This window comes from Crinia signifera, chromosome 2, assembly GCF_055691185.1.
Source record: "Crinia signifera chromosome 2, ASM5569118v1, whole genome shotgun sequence".
In the NCBI taxonomy this organism is placed as follows: domain Eukaryota; kingdom Metazoa; phylum Chordata; class Amphibia; order Anura; family Myobatrachidae; genus Crinia; species Crinia signifera.
Window position 1 is genome coordinate 323621130 of NC_139218.1, and position 27813 is coordinate 323648942.

The following is a 27813-nucleotide window of genomic DNA, read 5'->3' on the forward strand; positions in this document are numbered from 1 at the left end:
CCTGAAATAGCAGCAACCTCCCTCTCTCCCTCATTAGTCTAGAAATCTCCCTCATGTCACCTAGCCCACATTACGCTGTTATATTTTTGGGGAAAAGGAATGAGAGACAGATACAGTTACATCATCAGCACCATTTCCCAGCACATTACCAAGTATAGTATCTCTTACTAACTGCTCTGGGACTCATCTACATTTGGATATGTAATTTTAAAAGATTCCTCTCAGATGTAGCAGTACACAGCCACGCTTCTAGGTGCCACGTTCACAACCTCTTTTCCCAATCTCTCCATATATGGAACTAGACACGCCCTTTGGGAGGAGCATGACACGCCTCCTCAATGGGACACTGTGCAAAATTATATTGCCAACTATAATCTCCCTGAAACTAGTTTTCAAAAGTAGGCAAGTATGGTCTAAAGTTGTTGAATTAGACCTTGAAGTGACATTTTTTACTCTTCCTACATAACACATTTCCGGTAGCTCTGTAATATGAAGCACAGAATGATTACCTCAGGCAGTTTGGAGGACCAGCAGGTGAGTGTTATTATGGTGCCCGAATATAGATTGCTTTCCTAATGTCCCCTTGTCCAAGATACAGATCTAGCACATGTCTGCTGGCCTAGTTGGAAGACACATATTCTTGGCCAGAGTAGTAATTCTCGATCTTGGGTGACTCATGGGCAATGATATGGCTCATGATATTGGATATAATGATAAGACTGGTGGTGATGAATGAATCATTTGTGAGTAAATTTAGGCTTTATGAAAACATTTTAGGCTATGATTTTCAGCAAAACATGTTAAGGCATTGCATTTGTTGATGAACTGTTATAGTTGTAATGGTAATGGGTTAATCTAATACTATTTAAAAAGGACAGAGAGGCACCTAAGATTTATTGTAATGTGATTCGTTTTCTCTTGCTTCGCCTTCAGAATTTGCATATCATCATCAATTTCAGTTTGCTGCATAATGCTGTAAACGCACCAAAGTACTAAACAAAGTTTCTATTAATAATTTTGGAGCACAGGCATTTTCCCGAGCCAGCGGCTTGTTCCTTCAGCTTTATTCGGTATTTTTAAGCCAACAGAAGACAATTTGGAAGAAAATAGTGACTTGTTTATTGCGCATCAATTTGCCAATAAGAACAACACAAACAAACATTAATGTTGGTGGTGCTGCTTATAGATACTTCTCAATCTCATCTTGTGTTCTGCTGTAAAGGATTAAAAAGGGTACAGGGCAACAAAGTTTGAAAACCAAAATGTTTTTTTGCCACTTGCAAAGAGTTGAAGCTGGTTTTCGCTGCACCCCGTTCCCCCGCCTCTCTCTGACCATCATCACTGTGACATAAGCATTTCAGGCATCAGTCCAAAACATCTGCAGATAGTGTGAGCTCAGCTACAGGGAGGCAGAGGAATAACATACTCATAAGAGGATCAGCAGTATTGGAAGGGAGACAATTCTAAGCAAATACACACAGGGAACAGTGCTAAGGACTTAAAAGGAGGGTTAGAGAAGTTCAAAGAAGGTGTGAGAAGGGCAGACTAAATAAGAGTGTGTAAAAAATAGGAGAACAGGCAAGGACACACACTGTGAGACATCCCTTTGGCAGCGGAGCAGTTAAGAAGCAGGAAATACAGATGGGTTGAGAGGAAGGAGTGGTTACACTTATGGAAAAGAATAACAGAAATGGGAGGACAGGACAGAAAGGGGGAGGAAAGTGACAGTAACAACTGAGTCCAGGCAATTCACATTTACACAGAGAAGCAACACTTGGTTGTAGCAAGCTACTTGGATAAATCACGGATATACAGTATACTATACAACCACCTCATGAGTAACAAGCAGTTACAGAAACTGAAAGCTCTTGGGAGCAGAAACTCTCATCTGACCTGTGACAATCTGTTTAGAGTCACAGAACAAGTGCCCTAAAAAAGTAAAATGTCGGCTTTATGTAGTGATCAGTGGTGCGGTAAAATAAACCAGTAAATATGAACTGTATTTAGAACCTATAACTCTAGTTATGTAGACCTAACATTTTTTTTTTAAATCTCTGGGCCAAACTTTATCAGTGCATGCAGATTAGAATGTGACGCTCTCTATGCTGTGTATCTAGACAGGATATGTTACTGTAGCTTGGAGGATGTAGCCACGAAAAAGTTAAAAGTTTGCTTGTGTTATATGCAGTGGCTGCTCGTGAGGTGGGGGCTGCCGCACAGTTCAAAAATTCAAATAGGGGAGCCACACCAACTGCGAGTGAGGCAGTTTGGGATGACAGTTGGTGGCAGATGCTGTAGCTCCCCTATTTGAATTCTGAACTGTGCTGTGCCTTGTGGAAAATCAACCACTGCCCTGACCTGTTTGGGGTATGCAACCATACATTATAATTAACAGTAGCAGAGACCTAAGTATGCCTGTGGTCGCATACCCCAAAAAGGTTTACTCCCAAATTAATGTGGAACAGACACCCATTTATTGTTACATTATTATTTTTTTCTTTGAAAAGCATATTAAAATAATTAATATCTGTATCTCTATTTTATAAATATCTTCATTTTGTTCTATTGTTTTGTCTTTACTTATTACTCTGGGAGAAAAAGTGTGAAGATGGTATCGGGATGCTAGCAATTGGGATGCTGACCCTAGACACCTAACCCCCAACCATTACCTTCATGCAGCCCCTAATCCCCCTCAGGGTAACCCTATTCCATCCACCCTTGCAGCCTAACCCTACCCCCTTTACCCCCTTCCCTCTTAGTGCCTAACCCCCCACACACAAACTCACCATTCTTGACCTCTCCACACACACCTCCCCTCCCTCCCTCCGCCCCGCCAAACTGCCAATACCTCACATTCCCCACCCGTGGCCTAACCATAACCAGCCCTGTCATACTTATGTTCGGGTTTCTGACATTAGTGATTCCAATGCATTGTGAGCAGTGTCACAGTTCCGGCACCAGTCTTTAACCGGTTTCCAGCATAGGTATTTTGACTATAGGTATCCCGAATGCCAGAATGCTGACAGGATCCTATCTAGGGAGCTAAACAGGGGTAAATTTACTAAGATGGGAGTCCTATTTCACATGTTGCTTTGGCTAACAAATCAGAATCTACTTCTTTAGCACCTTCTAGAAGATAATAGATACTATCTGATTGGTTACTTATAGAAATAGATATCCCATCTTAGTAAAATTCCTCCACAGTGCAGGTTACCAAGATGTGCCGGTGGGCACAAGAGAAGACTGAGTCAGCCGATGAGCAGAGCTTGTGGTGCAGTTTACCGGGATTGAATCGGATGGGCAGAGTCTAGAAATGCACAGCAGAAGACTGGGATCAGCCAATGAGCAGAGCTTGTGGTGCAGGTTACCAGGATTGATCCGGATGGGCAGAGATGCACAGCAGGAGACTGGGTCAAGCAATGAGCAGAGCTTGTGGTGCAGATTACCGGAATTGAACCGGATGGGCAGAGATGGACAGCAGGAGACCGGGTCAGCCGATGAGCAGTGAATTAGGCTGAGATGATCTGACTAGGAGCAGGAGGCCAGGATGATCTGACAGACAGGACTTGCAGTGCAGGTTCCCAGTATTGAACTGGATTGAGCAGCGATGCACAGCATGAGGTTGGGATGATCCGACTAGGGAAGCAGGAGGCCGGGATGATCCGACTACGAGCAGGAGGCTTGTATAATTCGATTAGGATCAGGAGGCTGGTATAATCTGACTAGGGAAACAGGAGGCTGGGATGATCCGACTAGGGAAGCAGGAGGCAGGGATGATCCGACAGACAGGATCAGGCTGTGCAGCAGGTGGATATGCACAGGAGTTTCCAACAACCAGAAGCAGGATAGCAGACTGCATGCAGGTAGTTCAACAACAAAGCACTGGCAATTCCTCAGTGTTCAGAGACTTGAAATATACCCCTGGCTGGATAATGATTGGCCATGGTAATTAGCTGACAGCTGAGTGGCTCTGGATTGGATTCAGATTGATCAGCTGACTAGGACTGTCATGGCTGCACCTAGACATTGGCTTGGAGGGAAACTCCAGTGTTTATGAACCACATGGTGTTTGTAATGGCCGCAGCATCAGCGTAGGCTGAGAACACATAGTGAAACTGGGAGTGCCAACAGGGAGCGATACATGAGACTGAAATGAAGGACAGGCGCTTCTGCGAACGGTGCTGTGATAAGTGACAATTCAAAATCTTCACTACTGACACAAATTGATAAATGAACTCCTAATAGTCACTAACCCCTGGCTAACCATTCTGAGCATACACAGGAGGCTGGCTGACCCACATTTTTGGATAATACAGGAAGCTTCACATTCCAGGTATTTTGCAACAATCAGCATGTCCCCATATTTGATGGGCAATTCATCAGGCTCCTTACTACTTTGTTTATCAAAATGTCATGCCTTAATACCATTAACAAAATTGTGACACTTATTAGTACTATATGACTGCACTGGCACCCAAATGCCCCCACTATAACCCACCACTGGTCACATCCCAAATGTGCGCTATCAGTAAGATGTGGGATATTGTTTCGGATGTGTTGGAGGTGTGGAGGTGATAATAAATCTTTACTATGGAACGTCAGGATAATACTGAACAATATTTTCTTATCATGCTTGGAAGATAAATCTGCGTGGAGTTTATAGGTTTACTTCGTGTGCATATGTATTTCCTTAGGGTGCTCGGCTTTTTGCCTACAGTCTAAGAACATACTGGTAGGTTAATTGGCTTCTGATTAAATTTTCCCTAGTGGCAGTGTGACAAATATATCACAGTGTAAGCCCAGCTGGGGCAGGAATATGATGTGAATACACAAACATTCTCTTATTATACAGTACTGGGAAATATGTCAGTGCTATATAAACAAAGGATCATGGTAACATATGGACTTTTAAATGTTGGGGCCTTGTGGTCCTTTCCTGGGTAATGAAATACAGTAGTTGTGTAAAGTTTAAAAGGTTTTCAGACATTGCTTGGTAAAACTATCTATGTGTAGCATTTCCGTATAGCGAAAGGACTGACTCAGAGTTATAACCATGCCAATATTTATGGAGTTGAGCGATTATCGCCCCACTGTGCATGCCACAAGGTACCTTAGTAATGGCATTCGCAGTGGCGGTTCGCCGTGACCGTTGGGAAGTGATCATTGAAGGCTCTGTGACTGCTGATGCGTGTTTGTACACAATTGATTAGATCTGCAAAGTCACCGTTGGATGTCTCCACAAAAATCCAATTGTCTGGCTCATTTGCATATCTTCTGAGCGCAATATAACAACTACGATTGCATCAGGCCCTATATTCGTGGACAATATTTACCGTGATGGAGAAAACAATTAATATAAGCACGCTACGTTACACAAGTAAAAATAAACCTTTATAGGAAAATAATTACAAGTAAATCTAATTTACAATTTATACATTCACAAAAACAACGTGTTTTGTAATAATTCCATGGATTTTTGAAGGTTAGCGAGAAGATAAATCATTAAAATTGATTATACTCGTGATAATGATTTTCTCTATTAGATTTTACCACTATTATATGCTGAATTGTAAATAAATCAAAGATTTATTTACAAATCAAAGGCTCTGAAATAGGAGCTCGATGTTATTTTGCTACAATTTAACTAAATTGAAGAGACCCCAGCCCGATTTTGCATGTAATAGAAAAAATATGGACTGATGGGAGAGTATGTAATCCCTTAGCTGGGCCCCTGGGTTCAAAGGAGTCTGAGGCTCCTGAAATCTACAAACTGGGAGATATGCAAGGAATTCTGGTTTGGATGGGGGGGATCTGAATGGGTCCCAGCTGTGCTAGCTAGAACTAAGGAATGTTCCCTCCACCGCATCCACACACAGTTACTACAGCACAGCCAACACAACACAGGGAGTGTTAGTCTATCTTACTCTGACTGGCTCTGTCACATTCCTCTCAAGTCTCCATTTACAGGACATGGCCCCAGGAAGACTTGACATAATACTTTAAATTGGGGACCTCTAGGTTTGTTGATTCTGTCTATCATCATCCCAGTGGTTATAGTACGGGCTATCTAATATTGCTGCTGCAGACAACTTCAGATTAAAATCAGGCAAGTCTTCTATCACTGACGACCTTTTATGTATAAAAGTAACATGGAAAAGGAATCTGGTTTCCTATTAATGCTGCCTGAAAGTTGTCCCCTTTTGCATAAATATCCATGAAACTTGCGGTCTGTGTAGCTGGGGCAGAGTGGACTTGGGGCAGCGGAGCTCCTGGATCCAATCAAAGTAAAGATAACATAAAAAAGAAAACAGATCAGCTCTGAACTCTCAGTTTACAAAATAAACATCACAGTATAAATAACATACGTGAAATATAAGGAAAAGAAGTGAGAAATACATTTGAGCCTTTTTTGTACTATGTAAAGAATATATTATATTAGGTAGTTGTGTTCTTTCAATATTTCAAAAATACGGTTTAATGTTTATAAGGGTTAACCACATATATTTTACTTGTAAGCTCGCTCGAAGCAAAAGCTTCAAAAGGGAATCTGCTACCTGCTGTATTTGTGCATGTGTGAGAAAGAGATGTAGTTTCGCTCTCTGCCAGCAGATAGCAGTGTTTCCAAGACTCACCGACACTAGATATACTGTATATATAGATGATATTTCCGGTAACCCCTTTGTCGCTTGCACCAATATGAAACAATTATTTATTATTTATTTATTTGCAGTTTCTTATATAGGGCACACATATTCCACAGCGTTTTATAGAGAATATTTGAACATTCACATCAGTCCCTGCCCCAGTTGAGCTTACAATCTATATTACCTCCCACATGTACATGCACACACAGACATTCTAGGGTTCAATTTTGTTGGAAGCCAATTGACCTACCGGTATATTTTTGGATTGTGGGAGGAAACCGGAGTACCCGGAGGAAACTCACACAAACACGGGGAGAATATACGAACTCTGCACAGTTAGAGCCATGGTGGGAATCGAATCCATGACCTCAGTGCTGTGAGGCAGTAATGCTAACCATTACACCGCCCGTGATGTCCGGAAACAATACAGCTATATTGCCCTTAATGAAAACAAAAATATATTTCTCTAAAAACTTGGGTTAAAATTATTTGTACGGTAAATACTTTTAACATTCCTCTTTCTAGATTATTAATAATGAGCATCTTTGTATTTCTATGCTCTGAGAATAAGTCTAGCCTGGAAGCCTAAGAGTACTGGAGGTGTGGCCTGGGAGCCGATAGGTGACGCAAACTGGGAGCCGATGGGAGATGCGGCCTGGGAGCCGATGGGAGATGCGGCCTGGGAGCCGATGGTTATGTTTGACTATTGGTCTGGTAGCCGGGAGCAATGTTTGTGCTTTGGCCTGGAAGCTGAAGATGCTGGTACTTCAGCCTGGGAGCTGGAGATGCTGGTCTGTTGGTCTGGGAACCGATCGGAACAATCAAGTGAACCGATAGTGACAATCGGTCTGGGCACCAATGGGATAGTTGGCCTAGGAGCCAGTAGTGACCTCTGCTGGGGATAACCTGGACCAAGCACAGACTTCTTCAGGTGGAAAGCTGCAGATATTAGCTTGAAGATAATCTGATTGATGGAGAGTGTACCAGGAAACTGATTAACAGCAGCAGCGGATCACAGGTGCTCATGTACACTGGTAACAAGGAAGCAAGGATTAGCCTGGAGCCTTGGACCTCTGACTCTGGAGACAACTCAGATAACAGAATAGTTGATCAAAGCAATTTGATAGTGCTGGGGGCCTGACTTATATCCCCCATGCATGTCTGTGATTGGCTGCAAGTCGCAGCATCAATTAACCCAGGAAGCACATGTGCATACCTTGATCATGTGATCAAGTGCTAAGATGTCAGCTAATGGTCTTCAACGTGGAGGAGCCTAGAATGCAGACACCTAACATAGCCTGTGATTACTACAGCAGACAGGAATCCTCACAGGTGAGTAATTAGCAAAGAATGTGATGCTGCTGCTGCAACATGGACGCGGATAAGCCTGGAAACACTGAGAAACTGAGAAAACAAATGTAAATTAAGTCAGGTTCATGACAGAGACAAAGAGCGGGAGGGAGACAGTGTCAGAGAGTCTCAGGCCCTTATTCTGATCGGTGCGTACTTTTCCGAATTCTTTCGGATGGCGTTTTTTAGCCGTCTGCGCATGCGTGGAGAACGCGACGCGCATGTGCCACGCATGGTCTCCGTACTTGTTCTCATGAATACCGTACAGAAATGTGCACCGCAATCACTCGGCCAATATGGGTGTGTTATGGGCGTCATGCGGAATGACACAGGGGCGTAGTTTCAAAGTGGGCTAAACTGGGCGGAAACATGGGCGGACACGGGGGAGTACACATATTTGGGTAGGCGTGCATTCGGACAGCACGCCGAATGCACGCGAACAAAAAGGGTAGAAATGTGCGGTGTCCAAAAGGTTACTCTTGCTTTGCGGACACCACTCGGTCATGCGCTAGGCAATCGGAACGCCTAATCAGGACGGACGCACCTCAACCAATGTCACCTGAACCCAATACAATCACATACTTTACCCATTACTTGTTAATTACACGCTTCTCACTGCTACAATTGGAAGCATTGCAGCTTAAAGGGAACATTACATGCTGCACTTGTCACACACTTTTACACTGCAAATAATGCACACAACTTAATATTAATAATACTAATACACATGGCACTTCTGCATGTATCAATTAATACAGACATTTGGGGGGCCAAAATAACATTTATTACAGAAACTTTGGTACAAATTGCAAAAACATCAAAAAAAAAAAAGGTACCATAACAGGACTAAAAAGAAATAATACAGAATAAATAGCCACAGCAGAATCATTAGGAACACATCAGGTGGCTTCACAACAAAAGTACAGCACCAACACTTCAAGTACAGCACACAGTAATGGTAGCCGAAACAGGGCAACAGGGGAACCAAACATGACATTTGAACCGCGGGCAAAAGTGGTGACCCTGGGCACGGATTTGGACACAGGATGCTGACACACACAGCTCAATGGAAGATTTGGGCAGACATAACGGTGGAGATTAATGGGGACACAAGTTCATTTGCGAGCACGTTTGCCCCTGGCAGGCTCCTTGCCACGTGCAGCAGATCTTCGGCCTCATCCACGGCCAGAGTCAGATGGTGGCTCATGTGGAGCACATGCTGGTGAGGGGGTGGATGATCTTCCCCCTCTGGCAGCAGGGAGTGATGATGTTGGTAATGCACCCGAAGCGGGTGACATTAGGGCCCTATTGCTGGTAACTAGCTCCACCATAAGTTCATTATGGCGGAGGAGGAGGTCATTTTGCCGCAGGGCTTGATCAGCCAGCACCTGCAGGCTAGCAGCAATAGCTTGGTGGCTGGCACTCATAGCTTGCTGGCTGGCACTCATAGCCTGCAGGCTCGCAGCAATACTCTGCTGGCTGGTGGTCAAACCCTGCAGCACCTCCTCGGCCCTACGCACCCGCTCGAATGCAGACTCTCCCTGCTGCACAATACTATCCAGCACACGGCCCCACATGGACAATTCAGCCGAGGACAATCCCGGCTGCTGCTGCATGGGCCTGCTACTGGGGCCAGGTGGCACAGACTCCACAACCTCCTCAAGAGAATCTTGACCAAGCGGTGGGGATGCTGTTGAACGAGAAATTACCAATTACCACACATTCCATACCAAATTTTAAACATCTACTTATGGGCTGGCAAATAATTACCTTCAAGCGTAGAAGCCATCACTTCCGCTGGGGACTCGCTGTCTATAGTGCTCACCCCCCCGGATCTCCTCCACTGCAATACAGCACTGGTCCATCTCTTCCAGGGGGGTGAGCTCCAGCTTGGATGGCATGGGGCCAGCCCCAGAGGTGTGGCTGTGTTCCCACCGCTGGGTCAATTTCTTCTTGAGGTTGCCTTTGAAGTCGTGCCACCTGCAATCAAAGTGTACATATTAATACATGTAACTCCTCATGTTTGCTGTAGCCCCCATTGCAATCTGAAACATAATACAACATGTGCCTACTGACAACTAACTTACATTATATTCATTTTTCAAACCAACCCTTAGAAGATACAAAAACAGTCACCCTCCAATAACTATCAATTCTATGTCATGGCCAACATGTCTGTGCCTCCAAGCAACGTGAACACCCATTGACCAACTCCATCTAATATTGAATGTTAACATTACTGGACTTGTACTACTCAAATGTAACACACATGTACTTGCCTCTTCTTAACATGCTCCGTCTGACGAACTTGTGGAGCCACTGCATTAATCTCCGCCGTTATCTCCTCCCAGATCTTCCATCTCCTTGTGTGTGTCAACTTCACCGCTGGGCACTCAATTAAATCACGTGCCCGGGTCACCAGGATGTCAAGCTCCCGCGGTTCATATGCCATGTTTCTTGTGGTTGGTTCCTCTGTTGCCCCACTGCGGCCACGGGCACTGCCACGGCCACGGCCACGTCCACCGGTTGCTGTACCTGAAGTGCTGGGCTGGCTACTCTGTTGGGAAGCCACCTGCTGTGTTCCCAATGATTCTGCTGATGCTGAGGATGGCCCAGCTGCTGATTGGCCTGATGTTGATGGGCCATCTGGGTGCTCTGGGTTGAGGGGGACATAGGTGGTGTTGGCCTCCATGCGGGACAACAGATTCTGCACCACCTGGTCTTCCTCTGAGTCTGAGCCTGCCATGTTTGCAACAAGTGTTTGCCTCTCTAGGACAACTTTAAATACTATTTCTGTAATTGGCGTTAATCAGCTGCAACCTGCGTTCCGTACGGCCGCGTCCCGTACGCCAGCGTCAACCGTGCGGCGCATACGGCCCGCCCCTTGGTGTTGAAAAATCTTTCCAAAAAACCTGGCAAACTCAGTAAGTCTGATTTATTAGCTACATGCAGATTCCTACACCAATGAGCAAATAAAACTGAGGTCAGACATGAAATGTATATTTGAATGTACTTCTGTACTGTGCACTTGTTTGCTATGTAGTACAACTGACACTACCCATTCCATATGTCAATCCAGTCCACCACTTAGCCACAAGTAATCAGTGCTAGCATCCAAATCACATGTGAAAGCACTCCAAATTCAGGTTAGATGCTAGCTACTTTTCATTCCACCTCTGTAGTATGGCCCAGTAGAAGGTAAGTGTACACATGGCAGCATGGCCTAATTTTGGGAAAAGGTCTGCCACTATTTGCTATGTTTCTGCTGCATAGCTTTCATTATAAAATAGCTGTTTAGTACCTTGTTGAGTTAGGTGTAAGTGTCTAATGATGCACACTATTTCACCTGTTGCTTATACCCATGTTTGGTGATTAGATAGAATGTGTTTCCATCTTATTTTACACTGTTTAGGATGGGTGTTCGATGCAATGGGTTAGCCGTCTGTTCGGGCGCATACACGCTGTTAGTGTAAAAATGAACAATAAAGTTAATACCAAATATCACTCTGATCAACCAATGACAGCACATGATTGTTTGATTTGTGCCATTGCTAAGATGGCGGCTTATGGCAGAGCAGCACCGTTTTCGCCTGCAGAGCTGAGGACACTGGTCTCCGTTATGGAGACCAGGCTGGGGCGGGCGGGCCCCTTCATAACGAATAGGCAGAAACGCTCTGCCTATGCGGTGGCCCGCCGGCGGATCTACGCACGCACCCAGGTGCGGCGGACCATCGCGCAGCTGGAGCGGCGGTGGTCCGACCTCCGGCGCAGGGTGCCAGAGAGGCTTCAATCCATAAGGGCCAGCATTGCTAGATGTGAGTATTTAAACAGTAAATGTGGATTTGGACATGGTTGATTACCTGACATTATTTAATCCACTAAGGTCACCAGCCTGATCATGAGTTAAACATGGCATACAATATATGAGTGCTACTTCCTGTTTGACACCCTGTAATGGTCATAAAATATGTGATTGGGGAGGATTAATGCTTGTGATGCTTATAATGGCCCAAATGTCACAGCATACCTGCCATGTTACAGGCTGTGTTTTGTAAAGGCCACTGAGGAGCTGTTTGCCTGTACAATTATCTGTACTGATAACCTTTGCATTTATAGGTTGATAAGGCTTAATACAAATTACCACTAATTGGCACTTTTTTTACTTTTCACAAACACAGCCCGTGATCGAGCAAGACAGGCACGGGAGCAGGCAGAGGCGTCACGGGCCCAGGAGGAGGGCACTGCCGAGATGGCCGAGGAGGTGGTGCCAGAGGAGGAGGAGATTGTGGAGGAGGAGGTGGTGGCAGAGGAGGAGGAGGTTGTGGAGGAGGAGGTGGTGGCAGAGGAGGAGGAGGTTGTGGAGGAGGAGGTGGTGGCGCAGGAGGAGGAGCTGGTGGTGGAAGAGGTGGCACCAGCTGAAGAGGAGGATGAGGAGGCCTGTGAGGTGGCGCAGGCGGAGGAAAGTGGTATGTATACATAAAGTTTAATTATTCCTTTAGTCATCTTCTATTTGCTTTGTAGCACTGGTGATTAAATGTTTTTTTGCAATACTATAAAGTGATAAAACAAACTGGATAGCAACAGACACACTTTGGGGTTAGATAGGGTGGCCAAACCATCCCTTTCATCCTGGACACATATTAATGACACAGGTTGTGCGGATGGCTGTCAGGTCGATTTTAAGTGCCACTGAACCTGTGTAGTTAATCTGTATCCTGGAAGAAAGTGATGACTTGCTCATGTAAGGGTTACATGTCCCTGCTGCTTGCATACAATCTGTAGCCTCATATAGGTGAGTAGAGTTTACTGGTGATTGATCTGTGTAAACTAGATTCAGTATGGCATAAATGGAGTATGGCCAGGCGTGGCTTAGACTGGAGTAACAAGTGGTCAGTGCCCCTGGGCCCTCCTCTAGCTAACCACCCCCTGCGGTCTGCATGTATGTTTTTCACCATAATTGTGTGTGGATTTGGTCTTAGTAATGCTTTTGAGCATGGGAGTGGGTTAGTGCTACAGCTTCCCCTAACTGGCATTATGACAATGATTTCTGGAGCAGACCATCAGCAGGCAAGCCCTTGATTGCACAAATGTACTGAGCATTCCTGAGAGTTGTGTAACTCCCCTGCCAGGCTCCATCATATAACAGACACTGAACTTTGTTTGCAGAATTGTGATTGGTGCAGCGCGTGGCATGCTTCTCAGAGCTTAGTCATGGGTGGGTTTGGATTGAGAAGGAGCAGTATGACTGTGAGGTGTTCTACAGAGTAAAGGGTAGAGGGCCAAAATCAGCCTTTCCATGTAGTAGGTATGCATGTATGTATAGGTGTATGTCTCATATATATAGGTAGATATGTGTGTATATATATATATATATATATATATAGTTATATATAGATATATATATCTATATATCTATAGATATATATATATATATATATATATATATACATACACACACACCTCTCAGAATGCATGTTTAAAATGTAGGTTTGACTATGTTAAATGTATGCATGAATATCATTAGTCATTTTTCATTTTGAATTTCCTCCACAGATGAGCCTGCCCAAGCAGAGGAGGGTCGCCGTGGGGCCCTCCTTAGACTCAGAGGCCTGATGAGGCAAATGTTAAAGTTAATGGACCAAATCATTGATGGGGAAATGTGATTTTTTTTTGGTGTGGACAGTTCTGTTATAATAAATCGTTATTTAAAGTTCAAAGTTGTCAGTGTTTTTTTCTAACATGCTAAAGTATATGTGTAACTTGTTTAAAATGTTTAAAATAAGCAAAATGTACATAGTGTATATAGATGTATGTTAGGGTCACATGCTGTAAGGGTTAATGTGTGTAATGAATGTAGTAGGAATGTGGGTCAGTATAGATGAGCATTTAATTGATTGAAATTGATAACAATCCCTTTTTCAGGAGGTTGCCTAATTGCCTAAGTGGGTCATGTGATCGCTGTGTGTACTCAGTACAAAAGTGTTGGATTGAGCGTAAATACTCCGCATCGGGGCGTACGGACAGCATCCCGTACGTTCTGACGCGGTAAGACCGTGCTTGTGCGGGAAGACCGTGCAAGAATCTGTACGTTTCCACCGCACTCGCACGGTTTGTATGTCGTCCGTACACACGCCCTGTTCTTAAAGAGTAAGTCCGTCCGAATGCGGAGGACACGTGGGCGTTTCTACGGACGACGGCCGCACGCCGCCGAACAGCGTGGCGGGCGGACCGCACCGTAAGAATTCGGGAATATCCGCACCGATCAGAATAAGGGCCTCAGAGAGGCAGTGTCAGGGAGAGAGAGAGAGTGTCAGAGAGAGACAAGAAGAGAAAAAGAAAGGCAAGTGGAGCAAGCAGGAGAGACACCGGATTAACGCACAGAATGGGAGTAGTGGAGACGGACAGATAGTGTACAGGGGAGGGCATGGGCGGATGGGGGAGAAGGATGGAAAGATGGATGAACAGCGCACAATATGGGGGCATTGACGGGGAGGCAGACAGATTGATGGACGGACAGAAAGAGCACCATGTGGGAGAATAGACTGACAGACAGAGTTCCATATGGGGGCAAAGATGGACAGACAGAACACCATATGGGGGCATAGATGGAAAGATGTTTGGGGGGGTGGGCACAGACAGATGGATGGGGGGCATAGATGGATGCATAAAACACCATATGAGGGTACAGGCTGACAGACAGATGGGGTGGGCACATAAATGAAGGACAGGTGGGGGGTAAAGACAGATTGACAGACTGGGGGATGCTTACCTTCACTGGGTTTGTTGTCGCCAACAAGTGGCTCCACCTTCCTCTTCACCATGGAGCAGCTCCAGACAGCAGCACAGCTCCACATAACTGCCATACACGGAGCAGCTCCAGGCAGCAGCAGCAACCTCAAACAAAGGGCTTCTGGGTATTGTCGCTTCCTTCCACTCCTCCAAGTCCATGAGTGGCTACCAGAGACTGGCTCTGCCCCTTTCCCTCCCAGATAATAAATGACTGGTTCCCAGAGCAGTTGTATCCCCTATACTGCAGCACCTCTTTGCTGATGACAATGGTTGGTTATTTCTGCCCTCTGATTTTACCTTATCTTATAATATGTATTTATTTATTGATTTTAATACCAGTTATTTATATACGCATAAACAAAAGAAAGAGAATATAGCAGCGCTCAAATTATAATATTAGGTGAATCAATTCTAAATTTAAAATATTTTTAATAAAGCATAATGTAATAATCAATGTAAAAAATACAGATAAAAACAACAGTACAGAAATCCAGATCACGTTTTGGTAAAATTGGACCCAATGATGGGTATGTTTATAACCTGCACTGTCCCAAAAGGCAGCAGTCCCAATTATGTGGAGTCCACACGGCACGATTGGTCCCGGACGCCGTTTAGAGGGAGTGGCTAGATGTTGAGTATTGCCCACCTACAGCCTCACAGCAATTTGTATCTGATGATACCAGGAATCTTGAGCCAAAGACATTTGTGGGACCAAGTGGTCAGATGAATAAGCAGGTAAGTTCAATATGGTGGCCACAAATCTGGAAAAACATCAATGCGTTTCACTGGTCCGAAGCAATCTTTATCAAAATGTGTTTATATAGCGCACATATATTGTGCAGCGCTTTTACAGAGAATATATCAACATTCACATCAGTCCCTGCCCCCGTGAAACTTACAAACTAAGGACCTTATTGTAATTGCTTTGGACGGATGGTGTGCGTCTGCAGACACAGGGTGCATGCACCCACGGCAAACAACCCTAGACAACAGGCGAGGGGGGGGGGGAAGGGCATGTTTCATGGGCGTTCTCATGCTAATGATGCCATGACACGGGTGCGGAGGGGCGGCAGCTAATATCAGGGAATGTCAGCCGCCCACCCTGTCCTTGCACAGGGTGCCCGCAGTTTAGAGACATCATATAGGTGTCTCTGAACTGTGAGCACTGGAGAAATCATTAGATGGTCGCCGGCCATCGAATGATTTCTCCCCACCTGCGAATGGATAAGTATGTGGGGGGGTCGCGCTTGCGAGGGGGGGGGGTGGCCGGCACTGCAGGCGGTGGGCAGTGCCTGATGGACTCGCAAGGGTGCGAGGAAACCCATGCAAGCACGGGGAAAATATACAAACCCCACAAGTGCTTATTCATAAGATAACCACTTACTACATGATTTTATACTTTATTATATTTATTGTTTTTAGTCTCTACCCCTTTATACATCTGTGTTAAACATTATTTAATGTATACCTTTTAATTATATTTTAATTATAATAGGTTAGTTTTTTACAATACAATTGTACTTTTTTTGCTCTTTTCATCCCTGTATGGGTCCTTAATACACACACAGATACAAATACACATTACTGTAGACGCTCCTGGTACACAATGGGTTCAACTGCAGCACTGATACATAATAAAGTGGGGGATGGAAAAAAAACAAGGATACATAAATCAATCAATAAAATCTAAGCATGAATATCATATACGTGCACATGAATGAATGGAATGGGATGAGAATGAATAGGAATAGCCTGTATGTAGCCTGGTGTAGATTGCTGTATATATGTATGTATGGAAATGGTTCCTGAGCAGTGCAGCAAAGCATATCTTTTTAAAAATCATCTTTCTAAAATCCTTGTTTAGCACTTGTTAGAGGAAATGTTAGGACTGTTCAATAAAATGTGTCCAACTTCAATCACGCACTGAAGATTGAAGCAGTCTCTCAAATAAATATAAAACTGAAATGTATTCTTGGTTAAAATTGATCTTAAGTAAAAGTAATGAGTACACATGTCCATTGGTGAAACCAGAGGTGGGAACACACAACAACTGCCACCCCAAACACTGGCAAACATAACCAACTGGGACTCACTGGCAGTTGGACTATGCTGCATTCAATCCCCCCTCATCTTTAGCCACCACACAGAGGTATAAATGTAAAGGGGTAGAGCAGTGTTTATCAACCACTGTGCCACTAGTGCCTTGAGCTTTTCTCAGGTGTGCCCCCAGATCTAGAGATGCCCAAACCAGTTTACAGCCACCACCAGTTCATGTGTTATTTACTGGTCTCTTCTTTTCATGTAAAAAGACAATGTTTTTGTTACCTGTGGGGACCAGTGTGATTCTTTTTTATATGGGGACCAATAGGTTTCTTTTTTTTTCTTGTGGGGCCAATGTGTTTTGCCCTGTGGGATCTAATGGTGTGCCTTAGTAATTTGAAAACCTTATTTAGAGTGCCGCAAGGTAAAAAGAGTGAAAATCACTGTGGTAGAGACTAAATACAGTAAACATAAAAAAAGTATAAGATCATGAAGTAAGTGCTCATCTTATAGGATGATGTCAAATCAGAGGGCAGAAAGAACCAATTATCATCATTAGCAAAGATGTGCTGCAGCAGCTGTACCAACTACCCACAAAAAAGGAAGCTAAAAGCATGAGCTTCAGTTGTCAATGTTGTTATTCCTGGATGTGGTATACTAGGTTGACAATGTCTAGAATGATGCCAAAGGTTGACTTGCGCAAAGTCAACAGTGACAACAGTCTCAAGGTCGACACAAGCAAAATGCCAACCGGGAAAAGGTTGACACATGAAAATGTCAACATGAGATTTGCAAATTTTTGTGTGTCCATGTCATCACCTGAGCATGTGGACCACCAATAAGTGTACAACTTGTATTTGGGCCACTCATTCACAACTAAAGCCTGCGAGGATGGTAAAGTATGAAAAGTAAAAAAAAAATTAAATCCCACAAATTCATGTTGACCTTTGCATGTGTGTGTGAAGAGACAAACCTGGTGAAAAGTGTTAAGCCCTGTACACACACGGGGAGATATATTGCTCAGAAATATATTGCTCAGTTTCTCCACAGAGGTGGATTGATTCTTGAAGCCAAGGGGAAGGTCCCCGGTGGGCTGATGAACCTGTGGGGCTGCCTGTGGTCGGGAGAGGGTAAAAGGTGACAGAATGGTGGTATAGGTGTTTTACTGGGTACAGGGTGGCATTCCCAATCCACCATAACACCAGGGAAGGGCATTGCAGTGGAATAAGCATAAAGTCGCAGATACAACTGCAAGAGAAGACACAAGGATGGCTGCAAATGTGTCTAAGTTAGAACCAAGCCCTATTAGGTGGAATCCCACCACTTAAAAATACCCCACCCCCTCAAAAGACCCCGCCTCCAAGAGGGCTGCTTCCAGAATTTATTGTGCTGGTTATCTATCAGAATCCACTCCTGGTTGATCATAGCCCTGTTGACCTATTGACTGTCAACCTAGACATTGTTGACATTCCATTCAGATCGCATTATTCCTTATGTCATGTGACACCTTTCTCGTAATAAAATGGCTTTCTATATACAGTATGATTGATATGAGGGCAAATATGTTGATAGATAATGTCGATAACTGTTATTGTGTAACATCACAAATACTGCAAGAAATGGCAGCTATACTCTGTGGAATGGAAACCGGTGTACATTTGTTCTATGACCATTGAATTGCTCTTCTCAGTGAGCCTGAATATAGAGAATATGATGTACATCAGTCAGCGGAGGCTTTGGAGTGATAGCAATCTTCTGTATAACATTTTCACAGGCCGGCTGACCGCCACTGTTGTGTACCTACAGTAATCGGAGCTCCATGGCTGTGTAACTGTCAGGTTGGGGTAAGACACACACAAAATAAGGTATGCAGTACAAATTTTTGTGGATGTCACAGAACTTCCTAAAGCTGTGTACACACGGGGGCGATAGGGGCTGAAATCGCTGGAAATATGGTCTCTGGCGACCATATTGCCAGTGATGGGAGTGTGCCCCGACAATAAATTGCCGGGTGCGCGTTCCCTTTTTCAGACCCATTCTAATCGCTAGTCCCAGGAGCTTGCTCCTGCGAACAGCTGATTACCTCTGCGGCACCGCCCGGCAGAGGTTCCCTTTCATCAGCGACCATCTCTGGTCGTTGATGAAAAGGAGAAACTGAGCAATATATTTCTGAGCAATATATCTCCCCGTGTGTGTACGGGGCTTAACACTTTTCACCAGGTTTGTCTCTTCACACCTCATGATTTCCTCAGAGGTTGCTCAGACTAGGCTAGGCCCTAGGCAGGTCTGGCGATAGGGGGGGTCAAGGGGGGACAAGTGTGATAGGCCCGGCCACCTGTATTAGCTGTGAGTCAGCAACCCACGTGGCCCAGGGGTCAGGCCATCTACTGTGCCGTCTGCCCCCCGTCTGTGTATGCCTTCTGCCATCAGCAGCCACAGCGCACCCTTATAGCCGCCAGCACCCACCACCTGCACCATGCAGAGTATTACTGGGACAAGTGGGAGGGCCACTGCAGCTGCACAGACTAACAGCGGCTTATTGCCAATCACAAACATGCCGCGGCAGAGGTGTCGCCAGGAGGACAAAATAAAAAAAAATACTCAAGAGGAAAGCAGGGTGGGAGCACCCAAGTGGGCGTAGAGTCATGCTGAGGCTACTGTATCACAGTGGGAGGAGAGAGAGAAGATCAGGCTGGGCTGGCTGCCACTAACAAATATGTCCGCTAGTCCTGGAGGAGAGCTGCGGCACATGCACATGCCCATATGCAGCAGCTCCTCCTCCTCCCATGGGCCTTTGCAGAGTCTAATTCCATGTCTGCAAGCAGAAGACCTCAACCTCCACCGTCACACCCACCTGTGACCACACCAAAAAAAGCCACAATATACAGTGGTGCTGGTACTCCACAGTCATTTAAAAAGTAAGTTTTAATAAAATTAGTGTAAAAAATGCAGGAATATATATATATATATATATATATATACATACAGAGAAACAGGCCGCCACTCCACTTTTGTGGAAGGGATTACTTGCCCATGTGCCGTCCAAGGTACAGGAATCTGCCCAGATGCATATAGACGAATACGGCGACACTCACAGGACTTCACATGAACAGACAGTCAGACCACTTTGGGGTTCAGGTTCAACATTTTGGTCCCACGGACCTTTATCAAGAACTCATTACATACGACCAAAACGTTGAACCTGAACCAAAGTGGTCTGACTGTCTGTTCATGTGAAGTCCTGTGAGTGCCACCATATTCGTCATATATATATATATATATATGTAGAGAAAGTAAGCGGCACCCGGAGGCTGGTCAATGAGACAAAGCAGGCAAAGCTGGATCGAACGTTTTCAAAGTTTAATCACTTCTTCATCAGGATGCAAAAAACAAGTGAATACACATACCTATATCAGGAACACCACACCACGTGAGATCATCCCGACGGCTCCGGTCCTGAATGACGCGCCCACTGATGACGCCATCATCCTGCTCCTGTTGCCCGGACAACCATCTAGACAAATACGGAACAGTGAAAACATTATACATACACAATACAAGGTGAAAACATCAATCTGTTCACACTGATACAGTGTGCGTTCAGTCCGCACAATATAAAGAAAGCAAATGTCGCACATTGCTGCTATCATATGCTATCGCAAGTCACTTAACACAGTGAGTGCTGGAATGCATGCCCGGGTGTGAGATACGCAACCGAATGAACCGACTATCTACAAAACACTAAAAACTACGCAGGAGAATACAGAAGGTCATGGATGACAGTATATCATGAAACATAGACCATTAAAGAAAGCAGTGAAGTCCCGCGGATTCATTAAGCCCCCTTGGGGCAAGTGTCCCCAAGCTGTGAATCCAATGAGCCTCTCTTTGCAACAGCCGAAGTGACCGGTCACCCCCCCCCCCCCTTTTATTAGCTGGTTCGTGATCGATTATCGTGTATTTTAATTGATTCATGTTGTGGCCGGCAGTCACAAAATGCCATGCCACAGGCTGGTCGCTATGTCCACTCAGTAATGCAGCACGTAATGTAGATTTATGTCCGGCAATCCTTTCCTGCAGTGTGCGGTCGGTTTTGCCGACATAACCCTTGGAGGGTATTATATTGCATATATGATATAATTGTCAAATATTTTTTATTTTTCCTTTTTGCCAACTGCATGAGCCCTCGGCTAGTATATACTGTATTATACTCAATTTCATGAACTATTTTGCAAAACAAGAAGTCAAAGTAATAATAACAGTTCAAATACATTACAACACGTAACATTACATACTGTAGTATCATATAGTATATAAAATACACAGGCACACAAATACACTATTGTCACATACCAAGCATGCACAACTGGAACACTTTATTATGCATACGGTACATACTGTACAGCAATTTTACATACACCGTTTCAGCCAGTATATTATTCTATCCATCAAGGTCTAAACACTGCAAGAGGTGATTGATGTTCTCTGTAGAAGTTGGCTTCCAAGAAAATGACCACAGCATGTACATGTGTATGCGTACATTTGTAACCATGCATTCTGTCATTAGGTTTTCAGTCAGTGTTTGGGATCCTATCATTTAATCATACTCAGCCAATATGAATATCGCCAGGAGCATAGATACTGCTGTGTATGGGCCCTAGGAAGCAGGCATATTTCCTGAATACCTGCAATACATACAAACAGTAAATGTACATATTATTATATTTATATGGCTCCACAAGGGTTCCACATCTCCTGACAATACATAGAAACATAGACTGTTCAGTCTCTCACTAAGCAGCTTGGCAAATTCGAAACCTACAGCATAACCCTCCTTTACTTTTCAATAATCGATCTTGATATACGATGTCTGAAGAACGGTATTTATTATTCAGTAAAGGGATCATGTATATATATGCGATGATTGATTAGATGGTGTATATACAAGTGAATTGGAGAAGTTGCATATACAATGAATTGGAGAAGTTGCATATACAATGAATTGGAGAAGTTGCATATACAATGAATTGGAGAAGTTGCATATACAATGAATTGGAGAAGTTGCATATACAATGAATTGGAGAAGTTGCATATACAATGAATTGGGTAAAACTGTAAATAAAACATAAACATGCAATTACAATCTGCACATAGAAAAATGCAAGGTAAACATGCAGCACACATAACAATATGCATACAACCTGACATTATGGGTAAAGGGTATATGCTAGAGTGTAACTGGTATTACTAACATACATAACTGCCTAAATGAGTTAGGGGTGACATAGTTTTGAGTGATAAACTCACCATCGAATGCTGTCTCAGGCTGGACCATGTGAGCTGTGTCTGTCTGCATACATGTGAAACTTAATATGGCCCCTGATGATCCTCTTTGTCCCAGAATGCATTGCTAGCTAGCTAGCTACAGAAAGCTAAGGGGGACAAACTACCTAGCATACAGTAGCTCTGTACTGACCACAGGAAGGAGTGGATTATGCAAAACAGAAAAACAATAGAACACAACAGAAACTTATGCTGAAGGCATGACACTCCCCGTCTGGTATCACTGATACCATATATTAAACTCTAAGATGATAACAGTAAGAACAGTTCGGATACTGGTCTGAGATAGAACTTAGTCTCTCCTTGTTTACAGACCTTGACCTCCACCTTACGGACTTTCCCATCCTTACTTGGGAATGTTTTGGTGACGAGACTTAAAGGCCACTCGTTACGTTGTGCCTGACAGTCTCTGATGAGCACAATGTCACCTGGTTTTAAGTTGGGTTTGGCAACTTGCCATTTGCTTCTTGGTTGTAAGGTAGATAAGTACTGACTTTTCCACCTGTCCCAAAAGGTGTTTGCAAGGCTTTGAACTTGTCTCCATTGACGTTTAAATAAGTCTTTGGTGTTGAAATCTCCTGAAGGAGCATAAGCAGTCCCAGTCTTCTGAGTAAGAAGAGTGGCAGGGGTAAGTAGAAATGGGTCCTCTGGATCATTAGAAACTGAAGTCAAGGGTCTGGCATTGATGATAGCTGAGACTTCAGCCATGAAGGTAGTTAAACTCTCGTGGGTGAGTCTTGCAGTTCCTACTTGCAGAAAGATGGAATCCAGGATTCTGCGTATTATTCCTATCATCCTTTCCCATGCACCTCCCATATGAGAAGAATGAGGAGGGTTGAAAGTCCACATACAACCTTTCTCACTAAGGTATTTTTCCACTCCCTTTCTGTCGATGTTTGAGGGAATTTGTAATTCCTTGGCTGCTCCAACAAAGTTGGTGCCTCTGTCCGAACGGATGTGTTTTACAGGACCACGGATGGCCATGAAGCGTCTTAGTGCATTAATGAAGCTTGAAGTGTCCATTGATTCTATAACTTCAATGTGAACAGCTCTGATGCTCATACAGGTGAATACAACTGCCCAACGCTTGCTGTTTGCATTGGCTCCTCGAGTGTGTCGGGTAATGATGGTCCAAGGCCCAAATACATCAAGACCAACATTTGAAAAGGGAGGATCTGTACTAAGCCTGTCTGCTGGAAGATTAGCCATCTTCTGAGTTTGAGAAGTACCACGAAGTTTGCGACAAGTAATACATTTAAAGATTATGTTGCTTACACACCTTTTTGCCCCAATAATCCAGAACCCTGCTGACCGTAGAGCTCCTTCTGTAAACAGTCGTCCCTGGTGTTTGACTTCATTGTGATAGTGTTGCACAATTAAAGAAGTAATGTGATGACTTCCAGGAATGATTAAAGGGTTTTTCTCATTTGATCCTAAGTTCGCTTCTTGAAGGCGACCTCCTACTCTCAATAAATCACTCTCGTCGAGAAACGGGTCTAGTTTCTTCAAGGTGCTGTCTCTTGGAATAGGATTTCCATTGGTAAGGTTGTGAATTTCTGTGGCATAGGTTTGATGCTGAACAATACGGATAATCAGGTTCTGAGATTGTTGTATTTCTTCTGGTGTGTAAGTACTTTGACAGTGATGCCAACCTTTACACTTAATCACATTTGTAGCTGTACTGTGTTTAAATGAACGGGCTATGTGGGTTAGGCAGGTGATAGCCCTAACAAGTGATTTCCACGTTGAGAATCTTTGGAATCTTTGGGATCCAAGTTGACGATCTGAAACCATGGTATGGATTGTAGTTACTTGTGGACGTATTTCAACATCTGAGTCTGCGTCTACTAGTTCGAATGGGTCTCTTTGAGGATTGATCAAATCTGTCTTGTACAAGAATTCAGGTCCCGTGAGCCATGTGGTGTCTTTGAGGAGACTGGCTGGAACGGCTCTTGTGGCGTGATCTGCGGGGTTATGAGCAGTAGATACATAGTTCCACTGTTTTGGATTGGTAGATCTCCTGATCCTTAGCACACGGTTGCTGACATAAACATGGAAACGTCTGGTCTCGTTGTAAATGTACCCTAATACTACTTTGCTGTCAGTGTAGAATTCTGTTTCTGAGAGTTCGATAGGCAACTCTGATGAGATTAATTCAGCTACTTCTATGGCTAGTACTGCAGCACAAAGTTCTAGCCTGGGCACTGTGTGTTCTGGAAGAGGTGCTAGCTTTGCTTTGCCCATGACGAATCCAATGTTACATTGACTTTTATTGTCCATGGTTTTGAGATATGCAACAGCAGCAATTGCTTGAACTGAGGCATCTGAGAATACACACAGTCTCTGCTTTTGTACTTCTGTGGAAGGTACAGGTGCATATGGGCGTCTAATATAAAGGTTGGTTAAGGCGGACAGAGAACTTTTCCACTCTTCCCACAATTCCCTTTTTCCTAGAGGCAGAGGGGCATCCCAGTCGGATGATTCACAGGTTAGGTCTCTGAGCACGGCTTTACCTTGAATGGTGACAGGAGCTGCAAATCCTAAGGGGTCGTACAAGCTATTGACAGTAGATAAGACACCTCTGCGAGTGAAGGGCCTTTCTTCACTACTTACTTGGAAGGTAAAGGAGTCAGATTTCAAGTCCCATAAGAGTCCAAGGCTACGTTGGGCTGGTGGCGAATCAGTTCCTAAATCCAAATCCCTTAAGTCAGTGGTATGATCTTGTGTAGGGAAGGCTTCCATGACTTTTTTGCTGTTGGAGGCTATTTTGTGAAGCCTGAGATTGGAACAAGCAAGCATTTCCTGAGCTCTCTTGAGAATGCTGATTGCGGTCTCTTCTGTTGGCATAGATTTCAAACAGTCATCCACATAGAAATCTTTTTCTACGAGCTGTCTAACATCAGAACCATACTCTAGTTCACCCTCTTGAGCTGAACGTCTGAGTCCGTAGATGGCAACTGCAGGTGAAGGGCTGTTACCAAAGATGTGTACCCTCATGCGGTATTCTACAATGTCCTTAGAGGGGTCGTTGTCCCTGAACCAAAGGAATCTTAGGAAATTCCTATCCTGTTCTCTCACAAGGAAACAATGAAACATTTGCTGAATGTCAGCTGTGAAGGCAATAGAGTCTTTTCGGAATCGTATGAGTACTGCAAGGAGTTTGTTGTTAAGGTCTGGTCCTGTCAGGAGCACATCATTTAAGGAGATACTTTCGAATTTAGCACTGGAATCAAATACAACTCTGATCTGACCTGGTTTCTTTGGATGGTATACTCCAAACATTGGCAGGTACCAGCATTCATCTTTCTCTTTAAGAATGGGAGCTATCTCAGCATGACAGTTTTCAAATATTTTGCTCATGAAAGAAAAGAAGTGATCTTTCATCTCTGGTTTTCTGTGAAGATTGCGTTTAAGTGAGGAGAAACGTTTGAGAGCTTGTTCTCTGTTGTTAGGTAGACGTTGTCTGGGTGTTCTAAACGGTAGAGGGGCAACCCAGCTGTTGGTATTGTCTTTAACTAGTCCTTCCTCCATTATTTCCAAGAATAGTTTGTCTTCTATGGACATTGCTACTTGGTCATCCCTTTTTGTCCTTTGGAACACTGTGAATCCCAGATGATCTTGGTAGTTGTCACAGATCTGGTCGTCACTAAGAGAATCTATGGGAGTACAGTGTGGTAGTTCCTTAATGAGGAAGTGGTTGTGACATGGTTGAAACAGAGAAGGGCGTCCATTTTCTAAAGTGCAAGTAAGCATGGTATTGATAGAGGCTGGTTTATGCACACTCCCAAGGCATACCTCTCCTATTATGACCCATCCTAGGTCTAAACGTTGAGCATAAGGTGCATTGTGTGGACCATTAATCTGACTTCTGACTTTGTGGGCTCGTAGGAGATCTCTCCCGATGAGTAGAGATACCTGGGCTTGTGAGTCTAGTTCTGGTATCAGATGTGCTATACGTTTTAAATGTGAATGATGAAAGGCTGCATCTGGTGTAGGAATTTCAGACCTTTTCTCTGGGATATCATCGCACTCGGTGATTGGTGGTAAGGGAAGACGTGTCTTACCATCTATGGATTCCACTATATAGCCTGTGGCTTTCCTTCCTGCTGCCTCAAAACTCCCTGCACAGGTTTTTAAAGAGTAAGGGGTGCTGGGGCCTCTGATGTTAAAGGACTCAAAGAAGTTTGATCTGGCTAGAGAACCATTACTTTGGTCATCTAGGATTGCATAAAGTTTGACAGCTTTATCTGGTTGGCCTTTGGGGTAGACTCTGACTAAACAGATTTTGGAGCAAGATCTGTTGCTAATGGCATCTTTGCAGACTTCGGTACATTGCACAGTCATCTCTGGTGTTGCTGCATTAGTGTCTTTTCGCTCTGCATTATGCTCCCCGCCATGCTCTGTGTCACTGTGGCTGTTTTGTAAAGCCCATGGGGGAGGCCCAGGGTGTAAAGCTGTGTTGTGACTTGTGCTGTGACATTCTGTGCAGTTAAGACTAACCTTGCAATCTTTGGCGAGGTGAGATGAGGAAGAGCAGCATTTGTAGCAGATACCATTTTCTCTTAAGAAGGCCTTACGGTTCTCCAGGGACTTTTCTCTGAAGGCTCTGCATTTCAGGAGAGGGTGTGGTTTGTGATGCAGAGGGCACTGCTTGGCGGGATCTTTCTCCCTGGTCTCTTGGTGAGCAGAGCTGATAAACCTGTGGGAAGAATCTGAATTATGAACGTTAGTCTTGTGAACTGTGACTGCAGTTTTGCGAGGGTTAGGTAGCGCAGGGGTAGTGCCTGTTAGGGTAAAGGCAAAACTAGGGTCATTCCTGGTCTTGGCTTGCTGACTTACAAAGTCCACAAAAACAGAGAATGGTGGAAATGGTACCTTGTTACGCTGTTTGAACTTTGAACCGTGGGTAATCCATTGTTCTTGTAGATTATAAGGTAGTTTTTGCACTATAGGGTTAATGCCTCTGGCGGTGTCTAGGAAGGCAAGTCCTGGCAAGTCTCCCTCACATTTGGCTACTTGGAGCTCCATTAGTAAGTCGCTTAACTCTCTAAGTCTCTGATAGCCTCTGTTAGGTAACCTAGGAAAATCATCAATCCTTTTGAACAATGCATTTTCTATTACCTCTGGTGAACCATAGCACTCATTAAGTCTGTCCCAGATCATTTTAAGGCCATACTCAGGATGGTTAATATTAATCACTCTTATCCTTCTAGCATGTTCAACTGATTCATTCCCAAGCCATTTAATTAAGAGGTCTATCTCTTCACTATATGAAAGGCCTAAATCTTTGATTGCGTTTTGGAAAGAGGATCGCCATGCTCTGAAACTCTCAGGGTGATCATTGAACTTTGAGAGTCCTTTTGTGACCAGGTCACGGCGTGCAAGAAATCTGGCAAAGTCTAATGTATCCTGATTGGCTCTAGGTGCATTAGCATGGTGGGTAAGTGGTGTGTTATCATACCTGGTAGGAATGACTGATTCCTGCTGGCTTGTATTTCCCCACCTTTGTGTGTAGGAGGTAGTGTCATGGTTGTAGTTTGCGGCTACAGGCTCTTGGCGTGAGGGTGAGTTGTCTCTCATGGATCCACTGTGATTGGAGTCCTCTTGCTTGCAGGTTTGCAGTCTGCTACTTACTTGTGGTGGCACT

General features: G+C 44.2%; 1 protein-coding gene across 2 annotated transcripts; it reads right to left on the reverse strand.

The window, feature by feature from the left end:
• Positions 1-1187: 1187 nt before the first annotated feature.
• LOC146057699 (uncharacterized) lies at positions 1188-27813 on the reverse strand. 2 transcript variants are annotated; one of them, XM_083169228.1, is made up of 3 exons: positions 22131-27813; positions 20231-20337; positions 1188-1399 (listed from the first exon to the last, which is right to left on the reverse strand). In XM_083169228.1, the coding sequence occupies exon 1, from the start codon at positions 27744-27746 to the stop codon at positions 22410-22412; it is 5337 nt and encodes a 1778-aa protein (XP_083025354.1). In that variant the 5' UTR covers positions 27747-27813; the 3' UTR covers positions 1188-1399; positions 20231-20337; positions 22131-22409. The 2 variants fall into 2 exon arrangements, with proteins under 2 accessions (XP_083025354.1, XP_083025355.1); XM_083169229.1 differs by lacking the exon at positions 1188-1399 and adding an exon at positions 15346-15544.